Source organism: Cotesia typhae, unplaced genomic scaffold, assembly GCF_013202065.1.
Source record: "Cotesia typhae breed Kobodo isofemale line unplaced genomic scaffold, CoteBio_Ctyphae contig_56, whole genome shotgun sequence".
Lineage (NCBI taxonomy): Eukaryota > Metazoa > Arthropoda > Insecta > Hymenoptera > Braconidae > Cotesia > Cotesia typhae.
Window position 1 is genome coordinate 472,988 of NW_027423760.1, and position 15,503 is coordinate 488,490.

The following is a 15,503-nucleotide window of genomic DNA, read 5'->3' on the forward strand; positions in this document are numbered from 1 at the left end:
TCCACCCCGCTGAAGTTTTCCTTCTTAAAGTCAGCTGGCCTGATGTTCGAGACTGAAGGGTTCATATTTGCCTGCCAAGATGGTGTCATTAACACTCTTGAGTACCGTAGCAAGGTGCTCCAGGTGCAGCTACCGGACACCTCCTGTAGGAGGTGTAGACAACATCCGGAGACGCTTATGCACCTTTTGTCGGCATGTCCAGTGCTGGCGAGAGGTGCATATATCCAGCGTCACAATGCTGCCCTGAGAGTACTGTACTACTATCTTCGTCATTGCTACGGTATTGACGTGACACCAGTGCTGCCTTATCTGCCAGGCGATATTCCCCAGGTTGTTGAGAATGACAGTTGCAAAATTTATTGGAACATGCCATTTGCAACAACCCGGCGGATAGATCACAACAAACCTGATATTGTGCTCTTCGACAAGGCCACTCGTGACATTTATGTCATTGAGTTCTCGGCCCCGGCTGAATACAACATCTCAGCCAAAGAAGAGCACAAAAGACAAATATATCAGGATCTCCCGTTTGAAATTGGCAAACTTTACCCAGGTTACCGTGTCAAGCTTGTCGTCCTGATTGTTGGCGTCCTAGGAGGGATGAAACAGTCTTTTGTATCCTCACTTGCCAAAGTTCCAGCTTGCTCATCAAAAGCTGAGTTCTTGGCTGTTAGGATGCAGAAGGCTGTTATACTTGGTTCTCTCCGTCGCTTAAGGGAAATGACTTTGGCCTGCTGTGATCACTAACCGCCTTGTTGTGCGGAGTGGTCCAGCAGTAACGAATGGAGCTCAGGTTGGGCCCTCGGAGAATCGCACTCCGGGGATAACCCCCCTGAGCATTTAATAGCAAAATAATAATAATAATAATAATAATTATAAGATTAGTCATATGTACATAGTATTTTATCAATATATAAATGGCGCAAAATCACCAAGGAAAAAAAATTAACTTTAGAATTTACACAATTTTTATTTGTTCTTTTATTCGGGAAACAAGGTCCTAGCACACATAATCTAGTTAGTCATGCCCGGTTAGTTATGAATTCTAATAAGTATTTTATTAAATGTTTAAATTAATTCCGCGGTTAGATATTTATTAGAATTTTTAACTAACCGGTTGGGCATCAAAATTCACCGAAATCATAAATTTCCGAGTACTTTGAAACAGTAGCACTATAGCAGGTTTTGTGACCTCCTGACTAAGGAGTCAAAGTTTACGTCAGAGATGGTTTGAACTCTATCAAGAGAATTTGTAGGTGTTAGGTAGACTCGGCTTCCTGGTACCGGGTCACCTTACTACCGGTGCTTACTCCTAGAGAGTGGGAAAATCCAAAATATTCGTTCACAGAATAACTTAACAAATTTTACTATTAAAATTAGTGTGAGAGGAAAAGACTTGGCTGTAGGAAATAATCGGAGAAATTTTAACAATAATAACTTTTACTACCAAAGACTCAAAAATGAATTTAATTCAACACAAAACATCTTTAATAAAATAACTAGGCAATAAATTATTTATTCCAAGTTGTCATGAAGAGGAAACTCACAAGGAATATGTCGGATCAACTTCTCCTTTGAGTCTACCTGACGAATTTATTTAATTAAATGAAAATTATTTAATGAAATTTAATTACTGTATTTAAGTAAAATAATCAAAGAACCAATAACTGCCCTTGTGGAAATAATTCTCGGAAAAAACTCTTGAAAAGTCTTTATAACTCTGAATAAGACTTTTCGAAAGTCTTCACATCCCTAACTAAGTAAAAGAAAGAAAAGTAAAGGAAAAAATTTACACTTATTCTAACTGTAAATTCGTAAACTAAAAAGTGGTTAGTATCAATTAATTCCAGCAGATAGCGTGCCCGAAATTACAGGGAAAATTTAACTTTTGAAGAGTTTTGCTGAGTTTTGACGACTTATTTAGTCTTTCCTTTACTTAGTTGGGGATAAGATGACTTTCGAAAAGTCTTATTCAGAGTTATAAAGACTTTTCAAGAGTTTTTTCCGAGAATTATTTCCACAAGGGTGAATTAAACGTTGACAAAGTTACTTATGTCGCGATTACGCTGTGAGACGTCTTCCTCGGTGGGTAGGCCTTCCATTGAACAAATCCTCAGAATAGAAATTGGACTGGTCTTCGTTCCATAAAACGCTTACTCACTACCAAAATTTACAGATGCTAACTGTTAGCTCGCAGATCAATGACTGACTAAACTAAACTGATAATAACTATAATGAATACGTGAGCTAATCCCGTCTTCGCCAATATAACTAGCTCCATCTCATTGTTAATTTGCCCCTTGGCTTCTTTGAAGATCCTCCTAGTTGTACGCTCTAAGATCGACTGACAACTAGCTTAACTGACTGTAGCAGAGTCCCGTCATTCCCACTTCGAGAACCCAAGACTACCAATTCGAACCGACCGTGTTACCCAGTGCCTAAAAATTCAACTGACGAAAGTCGATACACAAGGTTTTTTCACGAGCCCGAGTCTATACAAAATTCACTGTCGCAGCTTTTTAGTAAATTTTGCTATATTGACTAGATTCTGTGGGTTATCCTAATTGGAGAAGCTTCAATGAGAGATATTTACGGAATTAAAGTCATAAGATGTCTTCATTTTAGGAACTCCGAAGAGAATAGTATTTTCTCAGTTATGAATGCAAACAATAATTCAATTGATGTCACGATAAAAATGACCAAAGAATGTCTTCAATGTTTAAAGAAAATAGGATCTTGATTTTTTATGATTTAATATGCTTTTATAAGCTTACAACGGGTACTTTTTGACTGATTTTACTCCCGGCTTGATTTAGCTCGCCGAAGTCCTAGATTCTAACGAGGGTAATTTAAATCAAATCAACTCGTAAATTTAAACATGAATAACAAATAGAACCTCTTCATTTCAATAAACAAAAAAACATTAAATTTAATCATTTTATGAATGGCGAATTATCTAACAAAACCCATACATCCACGTCGTATACATTTTTCATTACCGTCGTCGATAATATCATTCTCTTGTCGCTTATAAATCAGGTGGTTAATTTCTCTTCGTCGGCTCTCTATTTCCCGGCACCTGACGGTTAGCTAATGCCGCCCCGCAGGCCCTATTTCGCGATACCCGAGGAGAGAGTGAATAAAATCCACCTCGCCTTCACTTACTCGGCTGTAGTTGCCTACCACGTTTTGGCTGAAGGCCTCCAAGTGGAGAGTCGCTTTTGACTCGTGGGTGAAAATGTTAACTTACCTGTTTCGTAGTCCGCACCAGGTAGAGTAGACCCTCGTTAATTCCTCCGTTAGAAGTCTCTAGTCGAGAAATTAAACTGAGAGAAAGGTTGCTCAACGGCAGAAAATTTTTGGGCTTTATCAACCTAAAAATTTTTACTCGAAGCGATAATTATTCGCTAATAAACGCCACCTATCGCGCACCGTCAAACTCCGGGAAATTCCCTAAAAATTCTAAGTTTTATTCAATTAAATTTTACGTTCGTCCAAACAATCTTACAAAAATTACATAAATTCTAAATTACTTTCGTTCCCATACTAATTTTAGTCGAAACTTAGAAAAATAATGACACTCGCTTAATTAATTAAAATATCAAACATTATTTCCCATAGTATTTTGTCTTGGGACTCAGAAAAATAATTAATCGGATATTTCGAATTTATTCGAAATATTTTAATCAGAGTTTCAAATAATGCATCGAATATTATAATACTTCTTAAATAAATTAGAAAATACATTTTAATTTTTAATTCTTTTTTTTTCTTCAATTATCCATTAAATTATAATTTTGAATTTTAACATATTCTATTAATTATTTAATGTTATTTTTTAATTTTGTTCCATCATGAATAAAAATATTATTTTTAATGTTAAATTTATGAAATAGAAATACTTATTTCTATTTTATTTTGCAAACTATTGCAATTTTCCATTGAAATACTTATTTTTGAATCAGAATTTTTGAAGTATTTCAAAAAACTTTTAATTGAAATTATTTTTTGCGCCATCACCATCTCTTACTGTGTCTACCCGGGAAAAAATGATCAAACCTGACCATGCCTATTCATCTATGATCAGGCCTGAAATAAGATCTGATCAGGCCTGTTCATGTATGAACAGAATTGAAATTAGACATGATCATTCCTGATCAGCCCTGTCCATGCCTGTTCATGTCTGAAGTGTTAAATACGCTCAGGCCTGTCCATGCCTGATCAGACCTGTCCATGCCTGTTCATGTCTGAAGTGTTAAATACAATCAGGTCTGTCCATGCCTGATGAGACCTGTTCATGTCTGGCCAGGCATGTACGGGTCTGATCGGATCTGTTCATGTCTTACTAGATCAGGTCCAAAAAAAAAAAGTTGTACCTGTGGGTATTCGAACCGTAGACGCCGCGCTCTCCAGACTGTTACTTTACCTCTTGACCATATAACTTATCTTTACTTTAGAGGTATCTTTCAAACTACTTCAAGTAATTTAAATTTCATACATGACTTATCTTTACATTTAAGGAAGTTAACTATGCCTAGTTTATTAATTATTAATAATTTATTATATATCAGAGTTATTTGTTCAAAACCGATATATGTATTTTTTTTGTTCCATTAACATGTGGCTCTATGCACAGTAATAAAAAAAAATTTCTTGAAGATTTATTTCAGAATTATAATTTTGTTGTTTTCTTTTAATTTTAAAGTTTTTTTTTTTATTCAAAACGTATAGGTAACTAAGAATTATCTGTGCGTTCTACAATTCAGCAATCTTTTATTCTACAGCAATGAACCAAGGCGTAGCTTAAGATAATAACAGACACCTGCCTGTTAATGTTTGATCAGATCTGATCATTTTTTCCCGGGTAGGGCTACAGCTGTCGCAATAGTGCGTCGGACGGTTAATACGGTGGCACTGTTGGCGTTATGTCGACAACAACTGTAGATTTTGAAGCGAAGAAATAGATCAACAAACTCTCTCAGTATTTTTCGTTCTTAGATTTGGTTTTACTATTATCAAAAAACAATGATAGTTTTCTTAAAAATTATAAAATATATTAATTATTAATGTGACATTTATATTTAATTAAAACTAAAGAGTTTTTTTAAAATTAAAGATTTACTTGTTGTTACATAAGTTTTTAAGGTTATCGATTATTGTATGAATTTCTCAGTGTATTTTTACTATGGATACGTATATTTATCACCATTAGCATATTTTTACAATAATTCACTCATTATTTTAAAAAATGTCCATTTTTAAAAATGTCCTCCTCAAATTCAACTTCACCAGATCGAAAGAGGATATGGTTTTCTTGTTCACAGTCATCGTCATGTAATGATACGAAAAGAAATCGATGCATTATTAGCGACAGTGATAGTAATAAAATTGATGATATAAGTATTAAAAAATTATACTTTTAAAATAATTTATAATTTGATTTGCTTTTTTTTTTTAAAAAAAATATATAAAATATGAATAATTCACATGTTCTAATTTAGATTCACAAGTCAATAAATAATAGTTTAAAAAAACTAAAAAACACGCTTTTTATAGAAAACCGAACTAACAAAATAGAAAATAAGTTTTGATAAGTTTCAATTAAGAATTGTGTTAAAAATTTCAATAAATGTAATTAATAATAGTGTAAATAAAAAAAAATGTATTTTATTTTAAAAAAAGCGTGGGGTGCATAGGTCAATAGATATAAATATTCTATCGACAGATATGAGTAAAGTGATTATCATTTTTAGAATATCTTACAAAGAAGATTTTTGGGTCCACAGTGAGTTTGGTAAGAGTGCTGAGATATAGTCAATTAAAAAATTTTAATGAAAAAATTAGTATTAGATGTTGATCATTCTAAATATTGAATTCATGATTTATTATTTATAAGTATTTACATCAGTGATTTCATTCATAAGTAGTATTTTCAATGTTGAATTCTTCAAAACCTTTTCATTTGTATTCTTATTTCTGTGAGGTGAATCATTTTATTTTTTAGATCGCTGTATGGAAGAAAATAATTTTTCAATTTTTATTTCTAGATTGATTAAAAAAGCTTAGCAAGAAAATCTGCTGCTGTAGCTTGCAAGCGTTTTCCGGGCACTCACTCGTTCGATGCGATTGCTAAAAAATTATTCGATATTCATTATTTATTTGGTCTCACTTCAGAAAATATCAGAGCAACAGTTATTAATGACGGATCAAATTTTATAAGAGCATTTTAGGAATTTCGAGTTGACGTTTCCCATAAAGATCTGACGAAAATCCTACTCTCTTAACACTCAATTAACTTAATACTTCAAATTCAAGTGTATAAAAAAGAAACAATTCCGCGGCCATGCACCATCTATCGAAGACTTTTAATACTAGTTTCATAGTACGGAACATGTGATTGCTCCATGATAATGTCTTTGTAACTAATTAATATGTGGTCAGATTTGTAAATATTTCATTGCTCATTTAAATTTTTTTCTAAATTTTCAAACAATTTTAAGAAGGCATGAATAAATAACTAAAAATTACATTTTTTGATGAATAAGGTAAAAGACCCGATAGCGGAACGAGACCCAGTACCGGAACGATTTCAAGATTATTATAATATATCTTATTGAGCACAATACCGAATTTTAAGAAGTTTTATTTTTTCGAAATCTCAATGTTTTTGTTCAGAAATAGATTATAAGTAAAACTTACAAGTCCATCAATAATATTAAAAAAAAATAAAAATTGTAGAACCAAGCGGAGACCTATCACTTACCCCGATTCCTTAAGGATTTCACTAAGAAAACAGCCAGTAGTCTTAAGCTTGTAAAAAATGTAGAATGCAACTTTTTAAACTTTTTTTTTTTTATTTGTATGTGAAGGTACTTAAAATTTAAAATCTTAAGTGTTTATATGAACAAAATTCAATAACTTATAAATTTTTGCTGTTCGCTTATTGGTACACTAGAAGTTAGCCCGGCCCAGAACCGGAACAGTCTGCCATGTTTACTTTTCCAACTGACATATGCAGTGTATTTTGTCAAAGTGTGTTGTCTAGTGGAATTAAAAATTCATTTTTGAGCTAATAATTAATACAGTAAATATGATTGTTATAACAATTTCATTAAATAAGCATAAACTTTAATTTTAAGAATAAAACTAACTTTTTGTACTTAATATTTTTCTCTAAGACTAATTTATAAAGTTTAACCTCAAAAGCTTGTGTTTATTCTTATTACCAAGTATAAAAAAATATTCGTCATTAAATTTATATATTAATCATTAATTATTTCTACAGATACTACTAGGATGCCAAAAGTAAAAAAGAATAAAAAATTTTATACCACCTCCGATCTTGGTGCTGCATTACAAGATGCTCAACGTGGAATACCATTAGGAGTTTGTTGCAAAAAATATGGAATACCAAAGACAACTATTCATTCAAGATTGAAAAAAAACATTCCACTTGATGCTAAAAAGGGGCCAAAAACTTATTTAACTAAAGAGGAAGAAGATCAAATTGTCAAATGGATTTTTTATCTGAGTGACCGTAGCTTTCCTGTTACTAAAAATCAGTTGTTAGATAGTGTCAGGGATATAGTTACTGAGCTTGACCGTAAAATAGATTTTATAGATAATAGACCTGGAAGACACTGGTATCAGGCATTTTTGAGGCGACATCCAGATATTTCAAGGCGAGTGGTTCAAAATTTAAGTAGTGTTCGAGCTTCTGTAACTGAAAAGTGCCTACGAGGTTGGTTTGAAGAAGTTCAAAGTTATCTAGTAAAAAAGAAATTGATTGACTTATCACCAAATCGTATTTTTAATGGAGATAAAAGTGCTTTCCAGTTATGTCCTAAAGCAGAGCCAGTTTTTACAAGAAAAGGCACGAAGGCTGTTTACAAAGTTGTTAATACTAATGATAAAGAGAATATTACAACATTATTCATGGTTAATGCAGCAGGTGATATGGTTCCACCCATGATTGTTTATCCATATCAACGTATACCTCATAACGTCTCAAAAGACGTTCCGAATGGTTGGTTCGTTAGTGGATCTACAAGCGGATGGATGACAGCAGAACACTTTTATGAATATGTGGCCAATTGTTTACATCCGTGGTTAGTCAAAAGTAAAATCGAGTTTCCTATTATCCTGTACGTAGATGGCCATTCATCCCATTTAACATTACCACTTGTTAATTTTTGTCGGGATAATGAGATAGAATTAGTTGCACTGTACCCAAACTCAACACACATATTGCAGCCTTTGGATGTTGCTGTATTTCATCCAGTTAAGACTGCATGGAAAAAAACTGTAGATGAGCATAGGATTGAAAGTAATGGCCAAAGCTTGAAAAAAGATAACTTTGCACCTTTGCTCAATAAAGCTTTCCAATCCATGAAATCTTTACCGGAGACAATAAAACATGGCTTCAAAACATGTGGATTGTATCCATTTAACCCTGAAGCTGTAAATTACAATATTTTTAATAAAAATAAAAAAAAAGAAAGTGATGTTTTAGCTGAAAGTCAGAATCATGAAGCAAGACCTGATGCTACGGAAAACAAAAAAAATTTAGATTTTTTTGAAAATTATTTGAAAGTTGATGTCCTAAAAAGCTTCAAAGACTCCGAGCGCGATGGATTTTACATCGGTGATGACCAAGACAAAGGTTTATTCGAGTACTGGGTCTACTTGAAGAAGAATTGTGGTATAAATATGATTTAATATGTAAATCTTAATGAAGTTATATGTAAATCTTAATTAGGTTTAATTTTTTTCAGATGATAAGTAATTAATTTATAAGATTTTTTTACAAATTTTTTTGATTAGATTTTTGTACAAATTTTTTTGATTAGATTTTTTGATCAACTTTTTTTTTGTAGAGATTGTTTTAAATGATTGTACTTGATTTTTTTCACTAACTATAATTATAACTTAGGAGAACAAGTTCATCTTGAAGTAATTGAGAATGTGTGTGAAAGTGTCGAAGACAATGGTAGAGTTGAGGAGAATATTACAATTTTAGCCCTTGAAGGTATAACTGATGTTGAAAGTCAACCTCTTTCTATAATTTTTGATGACGTCTATGACATCACTGGAGATATTGATATTTTACAAGATCATACTCCAACAAGTATTCTCACGACAACTGTAGCAACAATTCCTCCAACAACGGCAACCCCGAGTATTCTGTCGACAATAGTAGCAACAATTCCTTCAACAACGACAACAACAAGTATACTCGAAACGATGGTTACAACAACGTCCTCAATAGCAGCCAAATCTACTTCTTTGGCAAGTCGAACATCAATTCCTTCAACGGTTTCATCGACGTCCTCAGTTGTACCAATAACTACGCCCATTACAACAGATAATATTTTGAAAGGTTACTTAATTTTGAAATTTTTATAATATGAACATGAAACATAACTTATTAACTACATGTGTTAAATTTATTAATAACTTTTCAGACACGTCCAACTCTCCGAAATTGCAAGTACCTTCTGGCATATCAGAGTTGTTTAAGAATAAGCTGTTTTGGCCAAATCCTCCTGCTCATTGCAAGAAAAGGAAACCTAAAGTCAAACTTCCGACAGTTTTAACCCAAGAAGAATGGGTGCAACTTCGCGAAAAAGAAGAGGAAGAAAAAAATGAAAAGAAAAGGGCGGTTGAAAATAGAAAATTAAAGAGGCTCGAAGTCAAAGAAGCAAAAAGGTTAGAACAAGAACGAAAAAAAAAGAAAGAGAATTAAAAAAATTAATAAAGCAAGAGGGAGATGAGAATTCCAAAAAAGGAAAGAAGAATATATTAAAAAAAAAGATATTGAAGAAAGAAATATTATAATTTACTTATTTCATTAGCAATTTTTAAATGTTTAGTGTATTGTTTTCAGCATAAAAATTATATCTTTCGTAATTAAAATTATATCTTTTATAATGAAAATGTATTGTTACTTACTCTAATTTCCCAACTATTCATCAACTTAGTTATTATTTACATACAGCATAGTTTTTGCATTTAGAGACCTTCATATTATTCGCTGTTCCGGTATTGGGCCAACCATGTTCCGGTATTGGGGCTAGGTATTTTTAGCGTTCCGGTACTGGGTCTTTTAGACTTTTTCGAAAAATATTTTTTTGATTTATTAAAATTTGCATAAAGTCATATTTAAAATTTTTTTCACATAGTTGAATGTTTGTTCCGAACGATTTATTAAACAAATCCTTTTTATAAGTAGCCTCAATAATTTTAAAATAATAAACACTGACACACGGCCTTCGTCGTTCCGCTATTGGGTCTTTTACCTTATGTAAATCGTACATGAGATTTTTTCATTTGGCATAATATTGTGTTACGTTTCACGAATTTCCGCCTAAATTTGGTTCCTTTCTTTTCTCAAGATTTATGTTATTTAATTTAAAAAGCGTTTACTTTAATTTAGATGATTCTCAGAACGCTTACCAAGCGATATCAGTTGCTTCGCTGGTGGTTATACCAACACCGGAGTAACGGAAATCGCTTGTGATAAGGCGTCAGCAGAGAGTTGCCGTGGCCGCGGATAACCAAAAACATCTTGCGTCAGCATGGGGCCCGGACCTCATCGACTCTCTCAGGAGTAACCTGAGCTACCAATATGGCTGACAATAAGATTTATAAACATTTATTCTGGAGCGGAGCAAGTCAGTAGATCTCGAGACTCTCAAGTGCAGAGAGCTCCATCCTCAGACTTGAATCTCTCCAGATCCTATTTTCTAATAAACCAACTACACCAAAAACATATAGTCCAATATACTTATTATGGGGCGGAGCGCTTTACAGCAGTTCTAACCCATATAAGAAAACCCTCCGGCTAAAGCGCTAGCCAGCGTTTCGCCAACCTAACCCTCCTGCTGGGTGAGCGCTTAATCAGCGTATCCCCAGGTCCCAATCTCTCCGGTAAGAGCGCTAGCCAGCACCAAATTCCTGCACGTAAATGCCTCATGGAAAACGGTCACGCCGATCGGATCGCTCGGTACAAGAAGGTCGTCGTCGCTTGGCCCAGCCATCCTACTTATCGTTGCCAACAATCGGCGTCGAAACTCCAGCCGAACCGCGAACGGAGGTAGTGCGGAATGCGAGACCAGTAGTGCAAATAACGGACGACGAAATATTAATTGAACCCCGAGTAAGGGTAGTTCGAACCGCCGAAGAAGACTCGCCTAAATCACCCACGACCCGAGGTCCACCGGGTCAGTCCATCTTTGTCAGTAACAATCGCCCTGCCTATTGGACAGACATCACCAGGGCTTGGAAGTTGATCCCAATCGAAGTTCTAGAGGTTCACCCTCCAGGGGGCGTTATTCCAATCAACGACCCTAGGTACGGGTATTATTCCGAGGAGTTCTTCCGAAAGACGGGTCACGACATCTATCCGCCTTCCGAGGCTAAGTGGTTAGAAACCCAGGGGGTTATCTGGGCAGATTTATGGGGCCTATAATGGTAAGTCAATAATAAAATAATAATAAGAAAGTAAACTCATCTGTGACGACACACCGGGGGTCGATCGACTACCCGAAGTGTCAAAACCTGGTATTTCATTATTTAAAATCTCAATTAATTTATCTACATAATTTTTGAGAACGTAATAATTGCATGCAAAATATCAATTTCATATTGTATTCAAAATACAAAAATAAGGAAAACGGTTGACCCTGAAGGCCATCCCTGCAACTTCCCACTACTTTCGTAATTAAGCGCTCGAAATTGCACTTGTTATGATTTTGAGCTCTTCAAACTCAAAAATCTAATTTTCGTGTAGTTTTGAGCTCCCCGAGCTCAAAAATTTGATCGGAGTTTAACAAATCACTATTTTTTTTAATTTTCAAACCGCAATAAGTTTTGAATGAATAAACCGATTTTCACGCGGTTAGTGGCATTCAACGCAATGTTTCAAATTCTATGATATACATTCAAATACAAATCGATTAGAACGGAAAATTCAATGTAATCCGGAAAAAACACTTCTTGTCGATTTTTTTCGTCAACGATAACTCACGAACGAATCAACCGATTTTGACCGGCTCGGTAGCGATCGATGTGGTTTTTTGATGTTAAGAGCTGAATAGTTTTTGGAATTGATCGGTCAAGCTGTTTAAAAGTTATTAAAAAGAATCACATTTGAAAAAATTTTTTTTCGTAGTTTTTTTTTTAAATATTCAAAATTTAAGTTCAGTCAAGCCCTTTCGATTGGCGTCAACCGCGATAGAATCGGTCAAGCCGTTCCAAAGTTATGAGAGGTTTACACACACACACACACACACACACACACACACACACACACACACACACACACACACACATATATATATATATATATATATATATATATATATATATATATATATATATATATATATATATATATATATATATATATATATATATATATATTATGATGGGTTTTTCTTCACGGTGCTGGCGTCGACAGCGCCGGGGAGTTCCACCTAAATGTTGGCTTACCTGGTTTGTAGCTTGTTGGGCGCCAGGAACTTTACGTTCCGCGGTTCGAATTCAGCAATTGATCGTCGTCGGGCGGCAGGTCAACGTCGAAGAGATCCTAAATTTTGTAGAGCGAGTGTAGAAATCGAGGCGGAATATTTTTACCACCAGAGAATAGAAAAATAGAGACAACTCAAAGAAACAAGTAATGCGCAGGGACAATTCAATTAAAAAAAAAGAATCTGAATATGATCGAAATTACAAATAATGAGTTATTCTTGGTTCGTTTAACAAACAAAATTTCGAATTAAGGAAATTAATTGCATTCGCTTTATTATCGCCAACAACACATAAAAAAACTAACAACAAAAAAAAAGGAAAAAAAATAATCGTTTCGCTTATCGTATAGTAACAACAAATTTCGAATTTCTCAACAAAACAAATTAGATGTCGCCGCTTCGTATTAACCAATTCAAAAAAAAATTAACAAAGAGAAGGAAAAAAAAAAGTTCTAGTTCGCGTTTATTTTCCTAACAACAAAAATTTCGACTTCATCAATATAATTCATTATCGCCACTTTCTTCGTAACAAATAAATTTGAGTTTTCAAAAAAAATACAAAAATATAATCGTCGTAGCCTTTCTTTCGTAATAACAAATTTTTAAATTTAAAAAAAATCAACAACAAAAAAAATATACTCCCTGATAGCCACCTTACCTATAACTTACTGTCAATCTACGTCCGCAATTTGAAGCAAACTTGACGGAAAGAGTTGGCAAAGCGAGCGATTACCTATTAGTTACCTATAACTTACTCTGCAAATAGACGTCAAAACTTGCTGTACAAGTATTTCCTTCAAATTGTAGTCAAGTTGGAAGGAAATTTAACTACAAGTTTGATTGTTAACTTGTATTCAAGTTGCGGCCGTAGATTTCCGTCAATTTGCTTACAACTGTTGTTGAAAGAAGAATTACCGCCAACTTGATGTATAAATTAACCGTAACTGCTGGAAGTCAACACTTACTGAGAAAGCGCTGGCTATCAGGGCTGTTTCGTATTTCTTTCCTAACAACCAATTTCGCATTTATCAATAGCATCGATTTGTCGTATTTTGGTTATCGATGGCACAATTGATCGATCAGTTATCCTCTGCGGCGGATAAGTGAACCATCGGTAACTGTTGTTACCCGTCGGGCAATACGCGGGACAAAGCTCGAGGTAGCGTTTCTATTTGCACTCGTAGATGGCCCTTGAGTCGAGCCAATTTTTGCGGCAGGCAAGCTCAAACTTTTACCAAATAAGTTGACACTGTACACAACATTCCTTTACAACGAATTAATATATTTTTGGCACCGAATACCTGGCTGACGTCACCCCGAAGCCGAAATTCAACAACGCAATTGCTGAATTTCGGTACGATTTTACTTTCTGACATAATTACGAAACTCGTAATTATTTGATCTTTCGATATTAAAAAAAATTCAATAATTAGTTATAAATTATAACTCGGACGGGTAATAGGCCCATTCGATCTCGACTTAATCGCGGACCGCGGTGAAGTCACCCAGGAATATTAACAAATTGCGACCGCACTTACCCCGTTCAGTCGACTCTTCAGGGTGGTTTGAAATTCCTGATAGCAGTTGTCGGCGGTGCTGACGGCGGCAGAGGCTCTCGGCGATGGCGTCACGGAATTTTCGTTGTCGGAATGACCAAATTTTTTTTTTTTTTTGAATTCTTGACTGTCTGGCAGTTGACAATTACAGCAATTACAGCAATTCACGAGAGAAACTCTAGCGTCGACTGGATCGACACTCAAAATAACAATTACTCAACAAAATAAGTAAATTCACCACCTAAGCGACTGAATTTTCGTAATAATAATTCACATTCGTTTTAACTTTATTTCGTAGCGTAACAACAAAACTATCAGCGGTTCAACAGTGGCTTTTTCGGTGTCCGGCCCAGAATGGCTGGCTTTTTCGTTTTCCAGCAACATGTGGTGTTTTCGCTAGCGCAGCTACAAAGCTGCGCGTCCAATCAGCCGTTGTTGGATAAATTTCCATAGTCGATGGTTGGTTGATTCGCAATTTAGTACTCCATTCGGCGTTCAGGTGGAGCCCTGGTGTGCTCCCGTTGCTTCATGGTACGGTGATTCGTAGATTCCGATTCCGGGTTTTCCTCGTTGCTCGTTGTCACTCCCAGATGTCTCCCTGGTCATTGATGGTAAACTGAACTGCGGGTTCGCCCGGTCGCTTTTGTCATTCGCTCTCTCTCTCTCACACACATTCTTAGTTTACATAGTAAATTTTTCGGACGCATCAATCCATACTAAATTTGATTATTTGGCGCGGTTCGGCTTATTTTATTTACCTCGGGCTTCGCAATCTGACCGGAACCCACTTAGGGCGACACAGGCGCGTCGAATCTCAGCATTCCGTCAGCCTGGCCAATACTATAGACTAATTAATGCTTAAAAAAAAAATAATCTCTATAATGAAATATAGTGGGAAAAATTTCCCATGTCACAATATATATATATATATATATATATATATATATATATATATATATATATATATATATATATATATATGTCGGAGGAAGAGTGGTTCGGGCATCGTTAGGGTCCTTTGTATCATTATCAGCCATCTTTATTTATTTTTACAATAATCAAATATAATAAAGACTTTGATTTAAAATATAACGTACACTAACTCGTACAAATAATAAATTTAATTACAAATATTCTACTGCGATTGATATAACAGTTAAAGACGTTTTGGGAATAAGACCGAGAACGAATCCGGGGTCAGCAGGATGTATGCGATCCTTACTTGATCAATGCTCAACGAGAACTACTCTCCCAAGTACCCTAAGTACTTATTCACTCAAAAATTATTTCGACAGCCCTCATTGTCTGTCAATATTTCTAACTATATACTTTTTACTTCTATCCTATGACCTCGGCTACGTTTGGTGACCATTGTCACTCCGGACTTAAGCCCATCGTTATAACCATAAAAAATATA

At 34.7% G+C, this 15,503-nt stretch overlaps 2 protein-coding genes across 2 annotated transcripts in view; both read left to right on the forward strand.

The window, feature by feature from the left end:
- The window catches only part of Pip5k59b (Phosphatidylinositol 4-phosphate 5-kinase 59B), a 337,529-nt gene that overhangs the window by 302,137 nt on the left and 19,889 nt on the right, over positions 1-15,503 (forward strand). The window lies entirely within an intron of this gene.
- On the forward strand, positions 8,746-9,899 carry LOC141532136 (uncharacterized). Its single transcript, XM_074250351.1, has 2 exons — positions 8,746-9,379; positions 9,465-9,899. Exons 1-2 carry the CDS (start codon positions 9,244-9,246, stop codon positions 9,743-9,745), a joined length of 417 nt encoding a protein of 138 aa, XP_074106452.1. The 5' UTR covers positions 8,746-9,243; the 3' UTR covers positions 9,746-9,899.

Coding starts and splice junctions, on each gene's coding strand:
- LOC141532136 (XM_074250351.1), top strand. CDS start 9,244: ATGGTTACAACAACGTCCTCAATAGCAGCCAAATCTACTTCTTTGGCA. Junction 9,380..9,464: donor AACAGATAATATTTTGAAAG/GTTACTTAATTT, acceptor ATAACTTTTCAG/ACACGTCCAACTCTCCGAAA.